The sequence below is a fragment of the Acinonyx jubatus genome, chromosome X (assembly GCF_027475565.1).
Source record: "Acinonyx jubatus isolate Ajub_Pintada_27869175 chromosome X, VMU_Ajub_asm_v1.0, whole genome shotgun sequence".
NCBI lineage: Eukaryota > Metazoa > Chordata > Mammalia > Carnivora > Felidae > Acinonyx > Acinonyx jubatus.
The window spans coordinates 87,786,688-87,811,539 of record NC_069389.1 but is presented as its reverse complement, the minus strand read 5'-3'; the positions used below and the strand labels follow the sequence as shown (position 1 = coordinate 87,811,539).

The 24,852-nt window shown below is 44.3% G+C and overlaps 1 protein-coding gene across 9 annotated transcripts in view; it reads left to right on the top strand.

Annotated features, from left to right (window-relative positions):
* Positions 1–24,852, top strand: part of CHRDL1 (chordin like 1) — a 116,204-nt gene that overhangs the window by 83,165 nt on the left and 8,187 nt on the right. For 6 of the 9 annotated variants that reach the window (XM_027054985.2, XM_027054984.2, XM_027054982.2 and 3 more), the window contains 3 exons: positions 10,503–10,570; positions 17,339–17,507; positions 20,875–21,084. In XM_027054985.2, coding sequence (XP_026910786.1) covers positions 10,503–10,570; positions 17,339–17,507; positions 20,875–21,084 — 447 coding nt within the window. The remainder of the gene's footprint in view (positions 1–10,502; positions 10,571–17,338; positions 17,508–20,874; positions 21,085–24,852) is intronic. The other 3 variants (XM_027054986.2, XM_053201547.1, XM_027054983.2) reach the window with 1 other exon arrangement.

Below are 24,852 nucleotides of genomic sequence, written 5' to 3'. Positions count from 1 at the left end.
GGACTGGAAGCGGAACGCAACCAGCCACTGGAACCTTAAGGGAAACTTTATCAGAAGGAAAAATCTCTTTGGAGATCGTACGACTGCCACATTCTGGGCAGGCAGGCCTCAAGCCCAAACCTGGCCCCGGTTTCCCTCTACCGCTTATCGTTACTGCTTCCTGTCTCCTGCCTATCTTGCCAAGGCAAAGGGGAAGGCTGTGTACTTGGACTCTAGACAAGGGAGAGGTTTTTGGAGTGGGCTCTTGGCCACATCGAGAGCCAAGCCTGCATGGACAGTGTATATAGGTAGCGCTTACTATGTGCCAGGCAGTGGTCTAAGCCCTTATGTGTGTAATACCCTCTTTAACCCTCACAACGGAGTTGAAACAATTATTATCCCCATTGTATGGATGAGGAAACCGAGTCACAGAAGTTAAGCGATTGGCCCAAGGATCCGTGGTAGTAAGTGGCAGAGCTAGAATGTGAACTTTGCCGGCCTGGCTCTAGAGTCCCAAGTTCTTACACTACCTGGCGGGAGCTGTTCATAGGACACTGACAAGGGACCTCTCCCAGTTCAAGGAAGTAAAGGGGCAGAAAGAACATGCCTGGCACATTGGCATAGGCGGATAATCCTAGGAGGGTAACCACACTACTCAGCTTCCCCCATCACGGCCTCAACCTGCCCACTCCCAACCACAGGGGAACACCTCTGTTACACCCCTCTCCCTTTATAGGTTTAAAGAATGTAAATGTCTACTTTCTTTCATCCCGCGGACAATTTCTGGAGCAACCGCCAAGTACCGAGCGCTGTGCTGGTGCTGGAGGTACAGTGGAGAACAGAACGAACATGGAGCCTACCCTTCTGGAGTTAAACGGGCAAGACGCCTTAGCAAATAATGGCACAAGCTAATATAAAATTACAACTATGCCGTGTGCTACAAAGAAAGGTGTTGGAAAAGGCAGTAAGTAAGAGGGGTCGACCTAGTCAGGGAGGTGAAGGAAGATGCATAGGACGGTCTCTCTAGTCTCAACTCACACCATATTCCTCTTTGCTGTCTGCACCCCAGGGTAAGGGAGGATTGACTCAAAAGTTAGGGACACAGCTAGGGGTAGTCTTACCCTCCCAGGATCCCCGACTTCTGATCCCACCATGAAACCAGCCACCCTGGGTTGTAGGAGTGTGAATAACTGTTCTTTCTTCACTGTACATGTGTGTCATGCTCTAGCCCAGGCTTTTCTTCTTACACAACTATTGATCATGTTGGTCAGTGCCTACCGTGTCTTAACCACATTCGCCAAGGTGAATCCTTCAGATGGTTTTTATGTATTTTTATTTTTTTAAGTTTATTTCTTTTGAGGGAGACAGAGACAGTGCAAGTGGGGGAAGGGCAGAGCGTGAGGGAGAGAGAGAATTCCAAGCAGGCTCTGCGGGGTTCAAACCCACAAAACTGTGAGGTCGTGACCTGAGCCGAAACCAAGAATTGGATGCTTAACCGACTGAGCTACCTGGGAATTCCCTTCAGATTGTTTTTTAAAGGCGCTCTATAAAGCAATCTGACCCTTCCTTAACCTACTACTCATCCTCATTTCTCGGACACCAACACACACACCTTCTATTCTAGGCTGGCTCTTCTCTGTGTCCTAAAATATGCCATGTTCCTTCCCACTTTCTCTCCTGTTATGTGCCTCTCTTAGCTCTTACTCCCCACAAGCTTGGAATAGCTTCCTTCCTCTCCTCTATGGGTTGGGATCCTACCCATCTTTCAAGATCCCAGCTAGAGGCTCACCCCTTCCAAAGAGCCCTACCTGATCACTCTAGTAGTCATTGGGCCCCTTCTTGCACCACTTTCAGGGCTTAGTCTGGTTTGTAGAGTCCAGCATTTCAAAATATTTTCTTGGATTGTTCATCATTTCACAGGTCTTGGCTCTTCAACTGGGAAAGAACCACCTGATTCCTCTGTTTCCCCTAGCATAGGATTAAGCATATCTTTTGGTGGATTTGTGAAAAAGGAAGAGACGTACAGCTATGGAGCGCTATTGACAACATTCCCCAAGTGCAGTCCTAGCTAGGGAGGCAGGACAGATGGCTGAACTTGCAACTTCCTTGACCCAAGCTCATTTATCCTACACACTTCTAAAGAGTCCAAAGAGAAAATGGAATCTCTTCTTATGAAGTTGAACCATTTCTACAAGCTCCCTTGAGGTGACTGAAACCGAAAGCAACTGTTTAAAGGCAATTTGTCGGTGGCCAAGACAACGTAAATCTTGAGGGCAGTGGTGTGAGCTATAGTCCATTTTTTTGAACATGGTACAAATCTACCCAAGTTGTCAAAGTTTGCCAAGTCAACCAAAACTGGAAAAAAAATAACAGCAGCTCCAAGTATAGATCCTTTAGTGTTGTTTCTGATTTAGTCCACATTTTCTGCAGAACACTACCATCTCCAGGTCATGACGATAGGAAGGAAACATCATTAACGAGACACACTTCTCAAAAAAATAAATAAAAGTGAACTCAGTCCTTGATGATTTCGGGTTGGGGTTCTCTCACGTAAACTTCAATATGCATTGAAACACTCCGATCTTCTCAGAGCTGCAGAAGAGTCTGACCACCATTAGTAAGCCCTGTCTTCAGGTGAACTGTTCAAGTTCATAAAGAAAGGACCACCTTAGAGCTCTCCCACCCTTTGCCTTCCTCTCTTCTTCCAAATCCCTGCTGGAAGCTTTCTTTTGCCACGGAAATTTCCTAGGTTGTGTTTGGTTCTCTCTCCATACTCTGTGCTCAGAATTCATCTTTATGAGCTTGCTGACACTCCCAGGACTCCATCCCCTCTGCGGTCATTGTGTTCCTTCTTAGCATGTCTCTTATGTGTAGAGTGTGTCTTCTTAGATAGAAAGCCCTTTAGACAGTGTATGGGACAGCAGTGACTTTCATACTGAGCCTAATGAACAGCCCTGATTCCTAATTGGCTGTGTGGAATCAATGCCCCATCCTACTCTGGGATTGGAGGGTGATTCATATGTATAGGAGTCTGGTTCTACAGTAAAAATAAGGAATTCCCCGTGAAGCATTTTGGAGCAAGTATTTCTTCCCAGGTTAAAGCCACTCTGCCTTCAGCCCTGTCCTTCGAAGCACTTCACAGGACGCCATGATTGCCCAGAAACCCATGGCCGTGTGTATCCATTATTCTCATTGGAACACTCTTCATGGGCCAAGACCCCGGTATTTGTAGAAATGAGTCTGATTCATTGATTAACAGGAGCAAGAAGAGCAACTATCTGACAACTGTTAAGAACTTACGAATGCTTTCCAGTCATTCCCAGGTTGACCAGCAGCAAATGTTGATGGATTCCTGGGCTTCTGTTTTCCATCCACATGCTCTTTTCCATTTATGGATGCGGTAGCACAACTCTCTCTTTCTTTGGGTACTTGGACTTTTGTCACTCCACTTTATGACTACAAATTTCACTGTCTCCCAGTGAAGCAGATATCTGTCCTCGTCAGTCTCATTTGAAGCCAAGAGAGAATACAGGATCGCATTCAAACCCAAGCGCATCTTTGAAAATGATGAAAATGAGGACAGGGCTAGCACAATTATGAGACCATCTAAACCAGTTCAGAAGCCATGAGCTAAAAGAATCTCTATGGCTATTTTTTTTTCCTGTATCCAGGATCCTGGCTTTCAAAGTGGAGTGATTTAGACATGAAATGATTCCCTTAAATCATTTCTCTTAAATGTGTACAGGCATAAATGTTTCCCTTACTGCTAGGTTTCATTTGTTTGTTTAATCTGGACCCTTTCCTTGTTAGGTACCTCGCAGGCTCATGGGAGTCTCTGAGGTGGGGTTTTCCCCATAGGTAAACTACTCTTGAGGAGGACCAAAGGATGGGAAGAAGAAGGGGAATAAAACCGACACGTAGCACTTGGTGTGCCAGGCACGGTTCTCAGCTCTTTGTGCATACTAATTCTTTTCATCCTCACACATGCCCCCCACCCCGGGTAGGCATTATTGTCTCCATTTTAGCACTAAGCAAACTGAGGCTCAGAGAGGTTCATCACTTGCCCAAAGCTGCACAGGCAAGAAGGGGCGGAGCCAGGATCCAGACGCAGGCAGTCTGGCTTGGGTTGTTCTCTCAGCCATGACTGCTGTGTCACCTCTCAACTTGGGAATGTAGAGAAACTTTGGGGAGTCTGAACTCTGAGGTTACTGGGAGGAACAGACTTCGTGACAGCTCTGCTCCCCAGGGGCCAGATACGGTAGCACTTCCAGCAGATTTATTGTGACGACTCAAAGACCCCACTTCATTTAAAAAAATTTTTTTTTAATGTTTATTTATTTTTCAGAGAGAGAGAGAGAGAGAGAGAGAGAGAGCATGAATAGGGGAGGGGCAGAGCAAGAGGGAGACACAGAATCCGAAGCAGGCTCCAGGCTCTGAGCTGTCAGCCCAGAGCCCGACGTGGGGCAGGAACCCATGAACCACGAGATCATGACCTGAGCCAAAGTCAGACGCTTAACCACTGAGCCACCCAGAGGCCCCTCAGAGACCCTTATTATAATAAACTTGAATTATTTATCCACAGCACCATTGGAAGAGCAGAGTGTGGGCTCTGTTTACCATCTTGCTAATAGCTTCTCTCTTCTCTCTCCCATGATTTCCTCTTGCAAGCACATGCAACTCTCATAATGGTCTTTTTTTTTAAAAAAAATATGTATTTCTGAGTTTTCTGGATAAATGCTTTTGTATTCCTCTTCAGATTTGGCTGGCTACTCCTGGCAGGAGGTCCCCCTTGTCTGTGTCGTAACATTTCTCAAGCAGATACTTTCTTTAAAATGCTAAGAGCTTGTATCGACGGACAGCCCAAACAATGAAGTGCTTTATTTGACAGTGAAGCATTTTCTAGAAAACCTGACTATCCACAAGACACTAGAGGACTCCTGGAAGTACTGTATATCATTCTTGTTAGCTCAAACGTCTACCAGCGGAGAATCCTTATACCCCAGTTCTTTAAAGCTGAGCTCAAATTTCAGCCCGCTTGCTCCCTCTCAACAGAATTTGTAGAATTGGATGTTTGGCAGAGGCCCCCAAGTCAGCTGTTTCCACTCTGTCTTTCATCTGCAGCTTGGGTATTGTCTACTAGCTATAAAGTGGCCCATCCCAGAACGTGGCACAGAGTAGGTGGAGATTTCACGATCAGTGTCTTCCTCTCTGCCCTCTCTCGCTGTCCCTCAAAAGCCCTTTAACTGTGTGCCCTGATTCTGCTGATTAGGACGTGTTCCTCTGAAAGTGCAGAGATCGCTTTCCCTGGTCCCAGTGATCACTCCCATCCCTCCATCTCAGGGATTCATTTCATTTCTGTGCGCCTTACGATTAGAGCAACTGTGTAACCTAGCATCCAAATCAAGACACTTCTGAAAGTGAGAGTGTAGTCTTACTACTTTTGCCTGGCAGAAAAAGAGGCATGAAACTGGGTTGTCCCAGATAAATCGGGGCCTATAAGCATGCGGCTTATGATGTTGTGTGTGGTTCAGAAGCGGCCACATGCTGGCGTACTTTTGCTTTCTGAGGCTTATCTTCATGGACATCTAATAATCTCGCTGTACACTTAGTCCTTCTAAGAGGACACGGTTTACTTCTGTGACCCTACTCAAGCCAAGTGGAGTTTAATGGAAGCAGTGGGAGTTATAAACAGTCTGAATTTTAGCTTAGCTCTTGACCATTTTTCAAATGCTTGTTCTCCATTTCTCCAATTATCAGAAAGCCATTTGAGCTCCATAGGGTACCACTCAGAATATAATTGAGGTTTGAATAAACAACACATGTGGCTTTTAAGGTTAAACGAATATTGTTTGACATACGGTACACTAGAGTTGTTTTTCGTTTTGGTTTTAAAAAATGGTTAAAATTACATCTTGTTGCTTCTCGGAATTAACTAGAATCCATCTGTCTCCATTAGAATCACTGTTTTGGGGGGTTTTTTGGTGTTTTTTTTTTTAAATAAAGCCTTGATGTAAAAAGCATCTCCCTCTTAGGGAAGATAATTTGCCCGGTGAATCAGGAAAAAAAAAAAAAAAAAGCAAAGGAACAGGTTTTAGGGTAGTGCAGCTTCCTTTTTTCTTGTATGTATTTTGTCTCTTAGGTATATCTGAGATGGCAAATGAACATGCCTGTTATCAGCTATCTGGACAGACTTTGCCCAGGTCTAGAGAATCACTTAAACGTGTACTAAATGGAACATCTAAGAAGATTCTTCCAATTTAGCTATGGTCCAAATTATATGGAATAACTTCTTACTTACAGAACACTCCAGCTTAGAGAATACCATTTGGATGACTTTGAAAGCTCAAAGCCATAAAACTAGTAGTCATTCATACTTGAGAATATGTGTGTGTGTGTGTGTACAGAAGTAATGGCTCCAGTAGTTTTTTTGTGAAGTGAAATAATTGAGATTTAGGCGCACATGCCTGTTTGCCATTAAATGCTTAGGTGTTGCGACACTTTCTTCTTGAACTTGTGTTACAGGGTGTTACACAAGTTCATGCTAAAGCCCCGTGCTTGTAGGAACCTCTACATCAAGCCTTCATGCTTGATCCTGGCTTGTTTCTCTGCTCACTTAGCAGGGACTATATGCTTCAAGATTCTGACTGGACTATAAGTATTTCAAGACACTACCTAAAAGCCCTTTGAACACTCTAGGGTATAAATGCAATAAATTGAACTTCTCAGAAGGTCATGTTAAGTATATGTTCCGTGTCAATACCAATCATTAAATCTACGTTTACAAACGCCATTTGATGCAGAGAGCAAATCTATCCTTTTTTCTTTTCTCATTTATTCTCTTTGGGGTCCTTAGATTAGGCTTGAAAATACATCCTATAACTTTTACATTTTGTTCAGCTGTTTGCTGGTGAATCTCTTCTGGTTTCCAGTCTTCTCTCTGGTCCCATATTTTCATCTGGCTTCATCAAGGACGTTGCTTGGACCCACCACTGCCAGCAGAAGCGGAACAAGTAAATTGAAGTTCATCCTCACTCAGACTCTGTCAAAGGCAGTGTCATTTCCCAGCTGTCCAGATTTGCAACCCTAGCGTCATTTTTTGTTGTTTTCTCCTTTGCCAACCTCTTCCATTACCAAATCTCCCATTGGGATCTTAACATTTCCTTTTTATCTGAAGTAGTCTTATTTGCCCCTTCTCCATTATTTTATAGATTCTCAGGGCCTGTCACATATTAGTAGAACAGCCCCTTGGTTGGTTTCTCAGATTCCAGTTGCTCCCCAACTAGATGACACTCGATTGTCAGGAGAAGCTTCCACAAATACCATTTTTACTGCAGGAACCTCTACGTAAAAATTGGTAACAGGCTAAAATGTGAATTCTTCACCTCTTTCTGAAGTCTACAAAGCAATTATTTACCAGCCTTATATACCGCAACAACCAGTCTCCCTCCCCTCCTGTTTCTTTCCTGCCCTCTCCTCTTCACCCACTACCCCCCTCCATTTCCTTCTTCCTTTCTTTCTCTCCACCATCCTCATTTCTCTTGTTTCACATCGGAACTTTTTACTCAAGCCACACTTTGCTGGCTGTCTCCAGTATGTTACTTACTGTTTCCAAAGCTCTGCCCCTTTGCAAATGCCGTTCCTTTCAGTTGAGCCACCCGCTGTCCACGTCACCATGTGTTCGTGCCCTGTAGCATCTACTTCTAAAAACATGACTAATCCTTTTGGGAAGTTTTACACAATTCTATCTTACTGATCACTCACCTATTCAGTATCTCCCAAGCACATAGGTTCATTTGTATTTCCAGTTGTTACTCTGTGTGTGTGTGTGTGTGTGTGTGTGTATGCGTGTGCGTGTGTTAGGCTGTTTCTTGTGCTGACTTCCTGTCACCTCCAAACATGTTGTAAAGATCTTGAGGGCAAGGGCCCAGCCTGATTTCTCTCCACCTTCTGCCTTAGTATCAGGCTTTCCACCCAAGAAGCATCCAATACATATTAACTGACTTTTGGGCATTATTTTCTAGATGTAAACAAAGGTGAAATCATCTTCACTCTTTCAGGGTCACTCAGGGTTTCCACATAGTCTGGATGCAGTCTTTGTCTGCCATCTTTACTCAGACTTGGAATAACCAGGAAGAAGCGAATTTACTATTGGCCAACTACTTAATTCTGTATTTTTGATTGCAGTTCAATTCAGTACATATACTGAGCACCTGATGTGTACCCAGGAACATGCTAAGTGCTCCAGGCCAAATATTTTCAAATTCTTGCACACATCAGAATCCCCGGGAGGGCTTGTCAAAACCGGTATCATTGCCCTCCCACCCCAGAGTGGCTTAGTAGGTCTGGGATGGGGTCCCACATTTTGCATTTCTGACAAGTTCCCAGGTAATGATGCTGCTGCTGCTCCAGAGACCACACTTTGAAAACCAGTGATCTAGGCAACACAGGGGAATGTCTAAGACATGGTCCCTAGTTTCAAGGGATTTATGGTCTCTTCAGGGGGACAAGGAAGACTCAGAAAATATTTTACAACAGAGGATACTGTACATTGTTTTAATGTTCATTCATTCAAGAAATATTGAATGAGTACCATGTGCCCAGTGCTGTTCAAGGTGCTGGGGTTATATCAGTGAACACGATAGACAAAAATCCTTGTTCTCATAGGAGAATTCTAGTGGAGAGAGCAGAAAATTAAACAAACAAACTGTATAAACCGTAAGATAGTGTTAAGTGCTAAAAAGAAAAGGCCAAGATGGCAGATAAGAACTATCAGAGGAGCGTTGAAATTTTCAATATGTCGTTAGAGAAGGCCTCTCAATTCCCTCATTTGGCAAGTATTTTATTGAGTGACTACTATGTGTCAGGCACTGTTATAGATGATGGTGATACAGCCATGGATAACACGAATAAAAAATCCTGCCCTTACAGAATGGATGTGCTTATTTGGAAGCCAGGAAATCTGGGGTTCGGGGTGTTAATGCTCATCAACTCATGTGACTGTGAATGGCTGCTTGCCCTCTCTGAGCCTTTCTCCATCTGTGAAATGGAGCAGTTGGACAAAAACTAAGACTATGGGATGCTAAGTCCTTTAGGCAACCAGAAATATGTAAGAGCGCTTGAGGAAGATGTTGTACAGGAGGCAGAACTTAAATTGTTTGCATAGCTGTACGGGAGGTATGGGTGTGGGAGATGGGAAGATAATTTCAGAAGAATAACATGAGCGAATGCATGGAAGCAAGAATAGGAGCCACATTTTCCATAAAGAGCAAAGGGGTCAAAGGGTTCTCATAGTAGAGTAGCTGAGACAGTTCAGGAAGAGGCAGGTACTCATAAAGATGAGGGGGGGAGCTAATTATATCCAGTCTCGGATGGGAACACATTGAAGGTTTTGATCACAGAATGATGAAGTTACACTATGATTAATCTAGTAACCAGAGTTAAATCTTGACAATTCATAATTTTTTTCCATAAGATGATCTTTAAATCATGAAGGGACTAAAGCCATAATTTTGTTATATGTCACTACCTGATGATAATATTACTATCAAAGGAATTTCGAAGTCTTTTTCAAGTCCTAACAGCCAATTTTCCCTCATAGTACTATCACATCCTTGAACTAGTAACATGTTACTATGTAGCCATGGGTTTTGAAAGCTTGGGGGATAAATTAAAATAGAAAGTTCTTAATGCTGATACTTTTGGGTATTTCTTATTATCCCATGAAATATATGGTTGATCTGATGCTAATAGTCAGACCAAGCTCTTCCCATTGGCTTGTTTGGTCATAGATAACACAAGGGAATATCCTTGGAAATTGTCCTGTTGTACGTGATCTTTCTTTGGCTGAGGAATATCACCATCTTGTGCTGTGTTTGTTGTTCTCAAGGCTAAAAGTAAGATCTTCCTCCCAAAAGCAGTTACTGTGGAAGACGGCAGTGATAAGGGTTCACTATTCAAAGAGTGGACACAGAGACCTAGAGGAAGGTATCTTAGGCAACGGTAGAGGAGTACATCTTGGATACTGGTTATGTAAACCCTCCAACCACCGCAAGCTTTAGCTTAACTTTCAGACCAGGTCATCCTACTCAGAGACACAATGGAAAATTTAACCAATTATGACAGACCACATCCTCAAAACTCTCATTTTTAAGGGTAGTTTAAACACAGATTACACATGACCTGCAAAAAAGTTAACTGCCACGGAAATAAAATAATCAAAAGGGAAGCTGATGGCTGTATCACAGCAGAAAGTGATTTTTTCCCTTTTGTTTCCCAAATCTTACACAATGGTGATGGGCGGAATCTTTTAGAAGGTGGTAGCTTTCTTCAGAGCTGCTTTGAAAACTGAGGCACACCCAGAGAGAAATCTTCCGGGCTCACTTTTTGAAGGACAGCCATCTTAACAACGGTCAAGCTGTCTGGAGAAATTTGGGATCATAGAACCAAAAATGTTGCTAGGTCACAAGGGTGATGGTTTTCCCTTCTATGTATGTATGACTCTTTTCTTATTTTGTAATAAACAGGGGATGGAGAATTGTCGTGGGAACATTCTGATGGTGATATCTTCCGGCAACCTGCCAACAGAGAAGCAGTAAGTGTGAATCGCTCAAATAATTCAACACTCCACAGCACCAAGCCAAACTTTCCTCTCTCCATGGCTGTTATCCCAGCAACTCCATAAAAGGGCCCATCTCTAACACCATTTCTCTTTCCTTTCCTCAGAAAATTAAATGGCATTATCACCAACCTATTACCATTTAAGTACACTGCACGATTGGTAACCGGGGCCAGGACATGTGCATAAAGAAATCATAGCCCCCGCCCGTAGGTACCCCTTGCCTAGATCAGAAGCTGGTAGACTTTCAGGATGGCTTGGCAAATCTCTGCCTTCTGGAAAGAAGGCAGGTCACTACCTCTGTCCTCAATAGTGAGAACCTTCTGTGGAATTGTAAGGTAGGTCCTCCCATCCTTTTGACAGGGGTACTGTGGACGCGTCTCCACAAACCCTCTCTGAAGCCTTAGGTTTACAGCTGAAGGAGAGCAAAGGTAGCAGGCTGGATATTCCTTCCCCACCCTACAATATCTCATTCCCATGCTCAGTGCTAACCTCATAAAAAGCCTCTTTATGTATAGCAACAGTATCTCTTCTCCCTTTGTATTTTGAAGTAATTAACAAAATGCAATCCCTCTCTAAAAAACATATGGCCAGGGGGGCCAGGGTTCCTGGGTGGCTCCGTCGGCTGAGCATCCAACTTCAGCTCAAGTTATGATCTCTTAACTCTTGAGTTCAAGCCCCGTGTCGGGCTCTGTGCTGACAGCTCAGAGCCTGGAGCCTGCTTTGGATTATGTGTTTCCCTTTCTCTCCGCCCCTCCCCTACTCGTATTCTGTCTCTCTCTGTCTCTCTCTCTCTGTCTCAAAAATAAGTAAAACATCAAATTAAAAAAAAAAACATATGGTCAAGTACAGCGTAAATACCTCAAAATTCTTAAAATCTGGAAAGATGTTCCAGTTCAAGGAATCTATCCTATTGAAGGGCTTATAAAAGCACGCAAAATGTACAAAGGCATTCATGGCACATAAATGGGCATTCACCGAATCCCCGTACAGAAAAAGTGCATGGGGCATTCAGTGCAGTATTATTTTCATAAGAGCAAAATAAACGGGGCAGCAACCTAACCATGAGCAATAAGGGCGTGGTTAAACACACCCCATCTATGGCACATGGTGCTGTTGTTAAAGAGTGCAAGTCATCGAAATGGACCAAGGTGGAGAGATCCCCAACATATATTATGTAAACAAAGCAAGGTACAGGACACAATTTACACTAGCATCTCCTTATGTAAACATTGTGTGTGTGCATGTGTACATACACATGAAAAGGTCTGGGAGGTCCTAAACCAAAACGTCAAGAGTGGGAATCCCACAGGGGTGGAAGTTGGCAGGAGGACAGGGAGCGTTGGATTATTCACTTTATCTTTTCTGTATCACTGGATGTTTTTCAATGAGCATCGATTTGCTTTGCAATATATCACATTTATTTTTTGAATGTTAATGTACTTATTTGTTTTTTGAGAGAGAGAGAGAGAGAGAGAGAGAGGGTGCAAGTAGGGGAAGGGCAGAGAGAGAGGGAGAGAGAGAATCCCAGGCAGGCCCTGCACCGCCAGCTCAGAGCTCAACGCAGGACTCGAACTCATGAACCGTGAGATCATGACCTGAGCCAAAATCAAGAGTCGGACGCCTAACCGACTGAGCCACCCAGGCGCCCCTGCAGGATAAAACATTTAAATGATGTTTTTAAACCCGTGGAATTATTTCTCAACCAGCGTTTTATAGAAGACAAGAGTCTAGGGAATTACAGGGCAAGCCCTAGGATACAGAGGGTGTAAGGAAGGTGTTGGTGGGGACATAATAAAATGGCCACTATAAACATCTCAGTGTTGCTTAGGCCATGTTTCCTGGTCATCACACGCGCCACTCTCGACTTGCCTACATCCAGCTGGCCAACACCCTCAGCAATGAGTTGAAGTGATGGCCGTTGGCTTTATTCTGTAGTCGTATTATTTTCTAGACGTTGCTGTTTCTGAATGAGTGTAGAAGGATTGTGGGTGGGGCAGAGAATACCGGGTGTCTCAAAGAAAGTGACACTCCTGTGAGAGAGGATGGGCCTCCCAGTTCCCGGGTTAATATGGAGCCCGAAGGTAAGTGAAATAGATGGATGGGGATTAAGGAGGGCACTTGGGATGAGCACAGAATGGTGTATGGAAGTGTTCGATCACTAGATTGTGCACCTGAAACTAATCTTACACTGTATGCTCACTGACTGGAGTTTAAATACCAACTTTAAAAAAAAGAAAGAAAAAAAACAAGATTTTCTCCATCTAGCTCTATCTGCTTTATAGTAAATCAGATTCCTCCCAGATCTGGACAGGAGATGATACCAGTCTCCATTTTTTGTGTTGTGAATTTCCTCTTTTTCTCAGGGCTCATTTTTTTTTATTGTGGTAGAAAGTTGAGAATGACTAAATCTGTGGCTGTCAACCAGATGGTATTCTAACCAAATTTGGCCCTGAGATACCTTAAACTGGGTGCCCTGGTCCCCAAAGCTAAGCGTCTGTGGCCAGCTCGGTGATCCTGCTGGGAATGCCATTAATTAGCCCTTCTTCTCGCCCTCATATTTTATGCTGCCTCCAACTCTACCCTGGCCTTTCCCTCTTGTCCTTTTTCCTAAACTGCTGGTGATAGGGCTGAACTGGATCCCGTACTTCCTGTAGCAAAAGAGGTCAGGTACAGAATGCAGGGCCTTGAAATTGTTATTGATTTTCAAAGGAGTTCAAGACCTATCTTTAGAAATAAACATTTGGGCCTAGTAGACCAAAATGTCCAGATGGTTCCACTTTATTATAAATAAATATTTTCCTTTGTTCTAAAAGGGGTAGATATTGTGGGATAGGATTTGTAATAATAAATAGCATCTGTAGTAATAGAAGAATATGTACCTGGCACATAGTAGGCACCCAATAAATCCGTGTTGAGTGAATGGGTGTAGAAGGTGGGGTGAAATGTGTGGGAGGGGCTTTTCATGAACGTGAACGCACAGGCATTTGTCCCACGTCAAAGATGCTTCACACTTGTTGCTGGCCCTCGAGCAGCCAAAAATCAGAAGGTAGGAGAACGCCTTCTGAATATCCTGTGCAGGCTCAGCTTTCTCGATGGGATCACAAAAGGCAGGCCTCACAGGACGTTGCCAGTTCAGCAGACTGTCACTTTAATGGACCGTCCCTATTCACAGGGAACCATCCAAACGTCAGTTCGATAGAAACACAGAGGTTTGCTTCATTTTGCCACATGGGTTGCAATCCATCAGTTTCCCAAGTTTTACGAAGTGCACAGGAGGAACCAGTGCCTCAATTGCAGCTCCTTTGTCAAAATCTGAAATGGTTTTGGTTCGGTTTCCAGATCATAATTTCACATGCACTGGTCCTAGTACCGTAGCGGGTGTGTGTGTGTGTGTGTGTGTGTGTGTGTGTGTGTGTTATAGGGAGGGAGAAGTAGACATAGGGTGGAAAGCCAAAACATGAAAGCAAGCACAATTTTGTTTTGGACAACAGCCAACGTCTTGATTTTGCCCCTGATAGATTACTCAGAGACTTACCACTCGAAAAGTGAAAGATTTAGAGATAGAAACAATAGGCAACAGATAAAAATCCACGTCTCATTCCTACTGTCAGAATGGTGGGTGGGGAAGGAAACTGGCCCAAGTGTCTCCCAGACAGGGATGGTCCCAGGGTTCCAGTGATGAAGATACAGGCACTCAAGGTTGTGTGGATTATGACACATTCTGAAGACAGTCTTTAAGTTAAACTATATTTCATGATAACTTTAGACTCACAGCCATGAAGGCACTTGGAGGGCTCTCCCAGAACTGTCCTGTTTCCCCGTCTCTGCCAGTAAAACCCATATTAGACCTTAGAACAAGTAAGGAAGAGATTCCTGGGGAACTTTCGACAATAATGGAGATTTTCCACCATCAGAAAAGAACTGTGTGGGAACCACTTCAAAAGCCTTAGTTATCGACACTTTGAGTCAGGAAATAAAATAATACCAAAATATTGAGCAGAATAAAACAAAGTATAGCTATATGGCCATTTCTACCTAACAAGTCTTGACCTCTTCTCTTGAGCAGGCTATTCACAGCTTGTTTTTAAGATAAACTCCAATTTCATTTACGACTCCAAGGTGTTAATGCCTTTTCCTGTCTTGCTATAAGTTACAAGGTCAGAATGGTCCCTGGTAAGCCTCTTTCATTCGCTTGTTTATTTTTTTTTTTAGTGTTTATTTATTTTTGAGAGAGAGAGAGAGACACAGTACGAGCAGGATAGGGGCAGAGAGAGAGAGAGGGAGACAGGGAATCGGAAGCAGGTTCCAGGCTCTGAGCTGTCAGCACAGAGCCTGACACGGGGTTCGAACTCACGAACCCTGAGATCATGACCTGCGCCAAAGTCTCTCAACTGACTGAGCCACCCAGGCGCCCCTCGTTTGCCTGTTTAGGGGAACAACCTCTATAAAAGAGCCATGACCCTCAAATCAAAATCACACTTCACCACCCTCCACCCCCAGGTTGTGACCACTGTTGCCGACTTTGCTATCTGAGCAGACTTGGATATTTTCTTCAGAGCAGCTTTCAGCCAAATGTTTGCAGACCACTGGGCTTGACCACACGTTCCTTCTCCCACTTTCTCCTTCCTTTCTTCCTCCTCCTGTTCATCCTTCTCTCTCCTCCTCTCCTGCCATCTCCAAAAACTGCAACTTCATGGTCACCCTAAATAAAACCCCTCTCCTGTCTAGCCTGTTTCTCTGAAAAACGCAAGACTTTAACAAGGCAAGGTTCTGGGGGGCTGATCAAAATCCTTGAGTCTGTTTGGTTGGTGTAGAATGTTTTTGTCTCTTACTGTATGTCCAGGGTCTGAGTCCCTGGCACCCAAGGCCAGCATTTCATTTTGTTCTCACCCTCATGAATCACAGAAATTCTTGTACTTGCAACTCATCCTGGGTTAGCGACCTTCTCTCTCCAATTCTAGCTCTGTGGGACTCCCTCCTTTTAGCATCAGGGCACCCACCAGCCAGACTGTCCTCTCTGTGTTCCTTTGGCAAAACTTTGCCAAACTCCAGAAAGGACAGAATGCTCTGTAATGGTCTTTGTGGAATGTAAGTGAAAAAGACATCTGAGCCATTGTGGGAACGAAAAATATTTGCGCTGAAAATTCCATCTGTGTACATGATAATAAGTTGATGCAAATTCTTACTTGCGTGAGTTTTTATAGCAATGTACCAGCGTGGACGCTTCTTTAGATTTAGGGAATCATGTTCTCTTTCTCTTACTCTGACTCCTATTCTCTCTCCCCTTCTCCCACCGGTGCCTTCCCCCACAAGAGAGTTAATACTAATTCTCAAAGCTAAATTTGCAACATGTGTATCTATGGACCATAACTGTAATAAATGTTTTATGGGATGCTGGGGTTAGGGGATCCCAAAACTACCTTCCCAAGATCCCCTGCTATATCTAACACTGAACATAAGGATCTTCCTTTTTAATTGCCTGTGAAATTACTCACGGGTCTCCCCTCCTTTACCCCAAACAGTTGCCCCTAAAACACAATGTTATTTGGCTTTTTGCCTTAGGTTCTAGCCTTCATTCATTCCATCCTCCTCTGCCTTCACTCTCCCTCAGCTCCTGGGAGAATAGTGGGCACATCACGTGTCAAAGCCTTGCTGACAGAGGAATGATTGCATTATTTGTAGTACAAGACTCTAAGCTTTCATTGGGGACAACAGCTTTCATTCATTCATTCATTCATTTGTTCCTTCAAGTGTCTAATGAGCACCTTCTAGACACTGGATGCTGTTTGGGGCACTGGAGGCATAGCAGTGAGCAAAACAAAGTCCTCCCCTCTGGCTGACATTCTGGTACTGTCCTACATGGTCGGTTCTTTTATGCAATGTCTAGGGTGTCTGTACCCTGCTCTGTGACCTCATGCCATTGGCTGCATTTTGAGTCTCTGTGCCTCTCATCTGGCCTATCCCGTCTCTTCATTCCATCCAGCGCACCGTATATATAATCAGGTATCAGTGCTTGGAGACACAGTTCTGATTCTGATTATTTCCCTGCTTCAAAAAAAAAAAAAATCCATCGAAGGCTTCCACACCCTCACCTCTGTTGCCTACCAAATAAAGTCCTCACCCCTCAGCCTGTCATTTAAAGTCCTCCATGATCTGGCTGCAACCCAAATTTGGAATGTAATCCTTTAGCGGTTCCCGTTTTTGGACTCTATGTTCTCTGCTACACGTTCTCAAGTTGGAAATCGCTACCTGGAATATACCTCACCAACTCTGCCTGTGAAAAGCCTCTCCACCCTTCATGGCCCACCCAGGTCACACATTCCCCAAGACTGGAAAGTTCTCTTTGTCTTCCTAATTTGTACACCATTTCCCACTTTGTCCCCTTCAGCCTCGGGCTGCAGGCCACTCCCTTAACTCCTAAGGTTAAGGCTCCTGAAGAGTTGCAAATGGCTCCTTGGGAGCAGCTAAGGACGTTTTGTTTACCCTTTTGGGCTGTTTGCTCCCTCAGGTGAAACTAGTCCAGTCTTCTGCAAGCAGAGAGAAAAATCTCGGCATGTTGTCAAGGCTACTCTTGCTTCAGGCGCAACCGTATGTCTCCACCGGTGTAGGCGGACATGTGGTTAATTTAAGATCCGAGCTCATCACTTGAGGTCATCACATGGCTTCTAAGTGTGTTTAAGTCCACTTGGGCCTTCTCACTGGTGGATCTGGGGGACTGAGTTTGTCCTTGTCACTTTACAGAGACATTCTTACCACCGATCTCACTACGACCCCCCACCAAGCCGACAGGCTGGAGGTCTGCCCCGCTTTCCCGGGGCCAGAAGCCACCGAGGAGCTCTCATGGATTCCCAGCAAGCATCGGGCACCATTGTGCAAATTGTCATCAACAACAAACACAAGCACGGACAAGGTAAGGGACACTCTCGTTTTGGGCCACGTCCACAGTCCCCTTCTCTTAATGGCTGGGCCTGGGAAGGGCCCTGTCTCCCATGCATATCACACATTCACATGAGGATGACTTCCCATCAGGCCTCAAAGCGTGTGTGTGGACAAGCGACTCCAGCCGACTGTTAGGACTTCCCTAAAGGCAGCCCAGAGAGCTTAGTTTAGATTTCAGGTATACCTGCCCTTACTTAGGACAAAAGAAAGCCGTGAGCGTAATGCAGCCTCCGGCATTTTCTCTGTTGCCCCGGGGGGTTGCAGGTCATTTGGGAAAGTTCCTTGGATCCTTAACAGAAGAGAACTTGTGTGTTGTCACTTGGGCACCCAATATTCACAGGGACTCAGTGCCGAATGAAGCTCTTAGCCCCATACCTTCGAAGTAGCCGTTCTTACACTGCAGTGCACCCAAGGCTCTCCCCGGGCCTCTTGCTGAAGGTACATATTCCGGGCCCCACACTCGGAGATTCTAATTCATATGAGGAGATTGTCATTGGAAATGAGTAATCCAGTAAGAAATCCAGAAACCTCCTGGCTGAGCACCAGGAGGACTGATCAGGTTAACACAGATATGCAGCCCACTCACTCAGCCGACCAGCTGGCTACAGCAGGCACCCACACACGTCCATGGCCAGGTCCTTCCTGCTCAGAGTTCCCTGGCCTCCACCCCCACCCCAGTAGTGGGGGTGGGGGGGGGGAGAAATTCAATCAAACAATTGACTGCTTCTTACTTTTTTTAGGCATCGTGTCAACCAGCTCTTCAGAGCAAGAGCTCAGCTGGTTCCTTTTTACGAAACCACAAACATGTTTTGTTTCCTTTAAAGGAAAAACAAATCAAAGCCAGTTCTCTGAATGGGTTAAAAGTAATAAATTATTAAACCAAATGATTGAATAACACGGGTGAAAAACAATCCGTTACAAAGAACTCCTACTATAAATCTCAACAAAGCTGGTCAAACCAAAGCGAGTTGATCACAGCTGTTACTAGTTAGATGTAAATTTCAGATTACAGATAAAAAACATTGAATCGCTTTTGAAACTAACAGGCTTAAAAGAGGAACATGCAAAATAAAAGTCTTGATAAAAAAATGGCGATATATCAGAAGAATTGGAAATATTTACTATCGATCTGGGTTTGATTTGAAGCGTATTATTTTTGAAGTCCAAGGCATCCTCATATGAATTTATGAAATGAGGAGGAATATTTCAAAGCCTAAAAAAAATCCTGTGGGGAAATGGACTTTGAAAATCTTAAATCCCATAATTTCCACAGGCCTCTTCATTTCAGGGCAGAGGCTCATCCCTTGATTTTCTCCGCGTCCTACAAAAGGCTCAGCTGGTTTACATTTTTTCATTGCTCCCATTGATTTGGATGTAGCAGTTCTTTCCTGACCTTTCTATTATAGTTCACTGGAGAATCACTTGCCCCCACCCCCAACCCACAACGCCCAGCTGGATGATTCAAAATCATCTTGAGAGTTTGTTAGTGGGGAGAAGGCTGTGTTTCCCTCTAGAGGGTTGATCTCCTGTTACTACATCTCAGAATGTAGACTCTCACCCGGTCTAGATTGTCCCCTTAGTCCCAATACTTAGGGGAAAGTGAACCTAGCTATATAGCACAGGGGTCCTGCCCGCCCTTCTCCTTAGTGTTCCTACTAACAGCATGCTCCTCTGAGACACATGTCCTTGGTCCTCTGCTTGAGTTAAAGAAGAGAAGCGATAGGACTCCACCATTTTGAACTTGAGTCCAGCATCCGTTGGCATGAAGCAGACAATGTACCCACTTGACCACATTGTCTAGAAGGCAGTGTCACGGTCTCTGGAGATGACAGGAGAGATGAGGGCAGGAGACAGAATGACACATCCGGCATACCTTGTCCTGGGATTCCGTCCACAGTCCTGAGCCTCAGAGTCCACATGTCAAGTTCCTGTTCCATCTCTCCGGAAGGTGGGGAGCTTCTCTGGTTTGGGTGCCTGTGTTCTTGGAAATCTTTGCACGGATGGACCCTGCTAGAGTGCCCAGCACTCTAGCAGTTTTTGCAAAGGACAGGAAAAGGCAGCCGACATCATCCATATTTCCTAATGTGACCCAGTGGACTTGAGGAGAAAGAAATAGCCCAATGATTCATCCTTCTGAGGCCATTGTCTTGCGGCCAAATCAGCCAATTCCTAGAAACGCCCCAAGTGGGGCTACTTCTCCCACCCTAGCCCCGCCTTAAGTGATACAACCCACCCTAGAGATGTTGTTGATTGGGATGCCGACAGGTCTCCCTGGGTATGATGAGGTGATGGGAATAATGAGAAACACACCCAATCCCAGTCATGGCTTTAAAATCTCCAGAATGTCTCGGCACTTTCAGAAAGGGAGAGAGCTTATTCTCCGCCCTCCCCGCTCCCAGCCCTGTATAGTTCTTAATCCTGGAGTTCGGCTCTATGCCTTACGGGAGGAGCTGGGCATGTTTTGGTTGGTCTGCATTGGAGGATGTTCCCGTCGCCCCTTCCCTTCATAGCCGCCCCCACAACTCCCCCCTCCCCGAGCCTGCAGCTCTTCAGATGCTTGCTCCTGCAAGGCCCCTCACAAAACGCGGAGCCAGTGACTTCACTTCCGGCTCAGGAAACGGGAGACCACTGTTGCTGGACCCCTGTAGCCACTGTGAGACAGGGGCCAGAGGACCCTGCCCAAAGTGTAGAGGCACGAAAGGCTACCTTTCACAATCCTTTCCCTCTTCATCTCATTTTAGTGCCTTCCTCCCCACGCCAAAGAGTAGGCAGGTGCCATTACCTCCATACCCATCTGTGTTGGTGGATCAGACTCTCCACAGCATTTGATTTGCTTCAGGATCTGGAAGAAATTGGCCCTTTGGGAAGAGCGGCAGTTTCTTCATCGAGCTTCCCTGGGCAGCCAAGCTCTCTGGGGGATTTTCATGCCAAGAAGCATATCCACTCGAGCCGCGTACATCTTTTATGAAACTGCAGGGATTAACACTACAATCTCTTAGAGGTTCCTTATCGCAGAGATACCCAGGACAGATGGAACCCTGCTCTCATGCACTAGTACATTCCTCCATTTTTAAGAAATATTTATCAACTGCTCACAAGGTGCCAGGCACTTGTGAGCATCCAGAAGTCGCTGCTGAAGCATCTGAATGGTTGCTAATGGTAGAATAGGAACCAGGATGGGGATTTTTGTGGTGACAGAGACTGCTCTGTATACGTCCACGGCCATGGAAAGGACAAAGGATGCTTGATGTCTGAAGGGGTTCAGGGCTTGGGTTCTGAGCACAGGGACCCGTTTCAGCACCCTAGCCTTTAATTTCCAGTCCTGTGTTCTCTTCCAGTGTGTGTTTCCAATGGAAAGACTTACTCCCATGGCGAGTCCTGGCACCCCAATCTCCGGGCATTTGGCATTGTGGAGTGTGTGCTGTGCACTTGCAATGTCACCAAGCAAGAGTGTAAGAAAATCCACTGCCCCAACCGGTACCCCTGCAAGTATCCTCAAAAAATAGATGGAAAGTGCTGCAAGGTGTGTCCAGGTAAAAAGGCAAAAGGTGCGTTGGTTGGAAGCCCTGCCGTTCGTTGAATGAGCTCCCCACGTAGTCCTTCTCAGTGTTCTTTGAGTGTCAGAAACCTAACCAACCTGCCATAGCCTTGTAATGATACTAGTTGTAACAATGAACTTCATTCTCTCCTCCCTTGAAGGGCTGATAACATGGTTGTTTGGAAGAAATTTGTAACTCAGAAATAGACTGTTTTTTTTTTTTTCTCGTATCTACTACACCTTTGGCCCCACATAGCCTCAGGTGCCAGACTTCAGCCTGGCCTTTCTAAATTATAGAGAAATTGGAGTATGAGGATTATACAGAAGAACAGTAGCACCTTTCATTGATGTCACTATTTCACTCGTCAAAGCACAATCACATCCATTACCCTTTCGAGATAGGATGGGAGGCACATGAGGTAGAGTGGAAAGAAAGTGGGTTCTGGTCCTGACCTAAGTTGCTGTGTGACCTGGGAAAGGTGACAGACCTGTTCTGGCCTTCATCAGCCTCATCTGCACAAGGAGAAGTTTGGAAGAATTCATCTCCAAGCTCCCATCCAACACTACAATTGTATAATGATATCGTTACCGAAGTGCATAGAGTGATTTGCTCTGAATCCCACAAATAGATAACAAAACCGAGGTTTGGAATTCAGGTCACGTGTAGCTCATTACCTTTTCCAGGCCAGGAGATAATATTAACTGATTTCCTAAAAAGGGAATCCACAGTGGTTCTAACACATATGAACTAGATTAAAATGTAGTCTGTAGTGTGGGGACTGACAGCATAGGGGATCGGTGATCAAGCATTCTAATCCTGGCTCTTCCGCTGGTTTCCTGTGTGACCTAGAAAAAGTCACTTCACCTCTCTGAGCTTCAGGTTCCTTCTCTGCAAAATGAGGGTTAGGGTAGAGTATTTCTTAGGGCCTTTCCTGCTCCAGCATTCTAGGAGTGAATGAGTCACTCCCATGCACATGAGTTCATCGATTCATATGCCTACCTGCAAAGCATTTTTGTAAACACAGATGAAAACCCAAAAAACTTTAGAAGTAGGCAGAGAGCTCAAACATTTATTCCTTCAACTTAGGCAGTTAGTTCGTCATGATTTGCAGGCAAACATGAACTTAGCCCACGTATATTTTTTGAGCCATCTTCATGTAAGCCAGTGGTTCCCAAACTTGTCTGCACATTGGAACCCCCGGGAAAGCTTCTAAAAATACCTGTGTACCATCCCCAGAGATTAGGATTTAATTGATTTCAGGTGTTGCCTGGGCGCCAGAATTTTTAAAAGATCCCCAGGTGGTTTTAATGTGCAGACAAGCTTGAGAAGCACCTGCCATAGGCTCAGGGTGGTTTATAGCCTTCCTACTCTAAGTGTGGTTTGTGGACCAGAAGCACCTAGAAGCTAGTTAGAAGGGCAGACTCTCAGGTCCCCTCCCAGACCTACTGCATCAGAATCTGTATTTTAACAAGACCCCCCAGTTGATCCCCATGCACGTTAAAGTATGAGAAGCATTTCTTTATGGCACAAACAAAATCTTCCTCCCAGAGTAAACAGCAGGTAGGATTGGATAGGAAGGACAGGACCTATCTGATCCGGAGTAGGGAACTGGGGCATTAAAATTGGTGAGACAAATGTCACTGACTGGTGAATGGATAAAGAAGATGTGATATGTATACACAATGGAATACTACTCGGTGATCAAAAAGAATGAAATCTTGCCCTTTGCAACAACGCAGGTGGAACTAGAGTATCCTGCTAAGTGAAGTAAGTCAGAGAAAGATGAGTATTCTATGATTTCACCCATGTGGAATTTAAGAAAGAAAAGAGATGAATATAGGGGAAGGGAAGGAAAAAATAAGATAAAAACAGGGAGGCAAACCATAAGAGACTCTGAAATACAGAGAAAAAACTGAGGGTTGCTAGAGGGGAGGTGGATGAGGGTGGGCTAGATGGGTGATGGGCATTGAGGAGGACACCTGTTGGGATGAGCACTGGGTGTTATATGTAAGTGATGAATCACTAAATTCTACTTCTGAAATCATTATTACACCATATATTAACTAAGACTTACAGAAAACTAAAAATAGTTTTAAAAATAGTAAAATAAATAAAATAAAATCTTTAAAAAAATAATAAAATTGATGAGAAAATGCACTCATTAGAGATAGGGAGAGAGCACATTCTGAGCGTGATCCAGACAGGGGGGCCACCCAAGTCACAATAACCTGTTGTGACTTCCAAGTCTGTGATCTTGCCGGATCCTCAAACCTTTTAGTGTCACTTTGGAGTAATTCTACCAACACAATTTTATTTTATGTTCTTTGGTTTTGGCCAAGGGTGTAACACCTACAGTCATATAAGTAATGTAACATGATATTTTCAGACAAAACTAATCATGATCTAAACTACCCCAGGGAAGGTAAATCCTCCCTGCTATATAATATTCCAATTTCAATCTCAGATCTTCAGACCAAATCTCATTTCATTGTAATGCTTAGTCGTTTAGAGATATAGGTGATTCAAATAAGTGAATGTAGAACAGGCATTGGCTTTTAAATAGTTGGCTTCTCATGTTGGCAGTATTTATTAAAACCTTTACGTTCCTACTCTTTGGCTAAGTAATTCACTCCTAGGAATCCTAAGAAAGTAATAAGAGGGATACACAGATACACAAATAAGGATTTTTTTCTTCAATGTTGTTTACAGCAGTAAAAAATTGGAAACAATTTGAAAATCTACCAATATGGGAATGGTTAAATAAGTTATGGTATAGCTGTACCATGGCTTATCAGATGGCCATTCAAAATCATTGTAGACTGAGGTCCCTGGGTGGCTCAGCTGGTTGAGCATTTGACTCTTAATTTTTTTTAATGTTTATTTTTGAGAGAATGAGAGAGAGCACGAGCAAGCATGGGGAGGTGCAGAGACAGAAGTGGGGACAGAGGATCCAAAGCAGGCTCTGCACTGACAACAGAGGGCCTGATGTGGGGCTCAAACCCATGAACCGTGAGATCATGACCTGAGCCGAAGTCAGACGCTTAACCAACTGAGCCACCCAGGCACCTGAGCATCCGATTCTTGACATCAGCTCAGGTCATGATCCAAGGGTCATGGGACCAAGCCCTGCGTTGCGCTCCATGCTGAGTGTGGAGCCTGCTTGAGATTCTCTATCCCTCTGCCCTTCTCCCCCACTCTCACATTCTCTCTCTCTCTCTAAAAAACTAATTAAAAAAAAAAAAACATTGTAGACCAAGACTTAATGGCATGGAAAGATGTTTGTGACATATTTGTTAAGTACAAAGCTTTGCTCCAAAACAATATTTATATTGTAGTCCCACTTACTGTTAAAAAAAGAAAGCACTTGTAATACACTTAGATTAAGAATACGCCCAGGTGGCTCAGTCAGTTAAGCATCTGACTCTTTGGTTTCGGCTCAGGTCATGATCTCACAGTGCATGAGTTCGAGCCCCACATCAGGCTTTGTGCAACAGTGCAGAGCCTGCTTTGGATTCTCTCTCTCTCTCTCTCTCTCTCTCTCTTTCTCTCTCTCTCTGTCTCTCTCCCCCCTTTCTCTGCCCCTCCCTTACTTGTGCTCTCTGTCTCTCAAAATAAATTAATTTAAAAAAAAGATAACACATGACAGAGAAAAAGGGACAAAGAGTGGAGAGGGAAGAAGATCGATGTAGAAAAGAACAGTAAATTCAGTTATTTGTGTTGAGAAGGGAAAAGAGATAAATCAAATTCACTGATGATCTAGCCAAAAGTTTCCTTAGA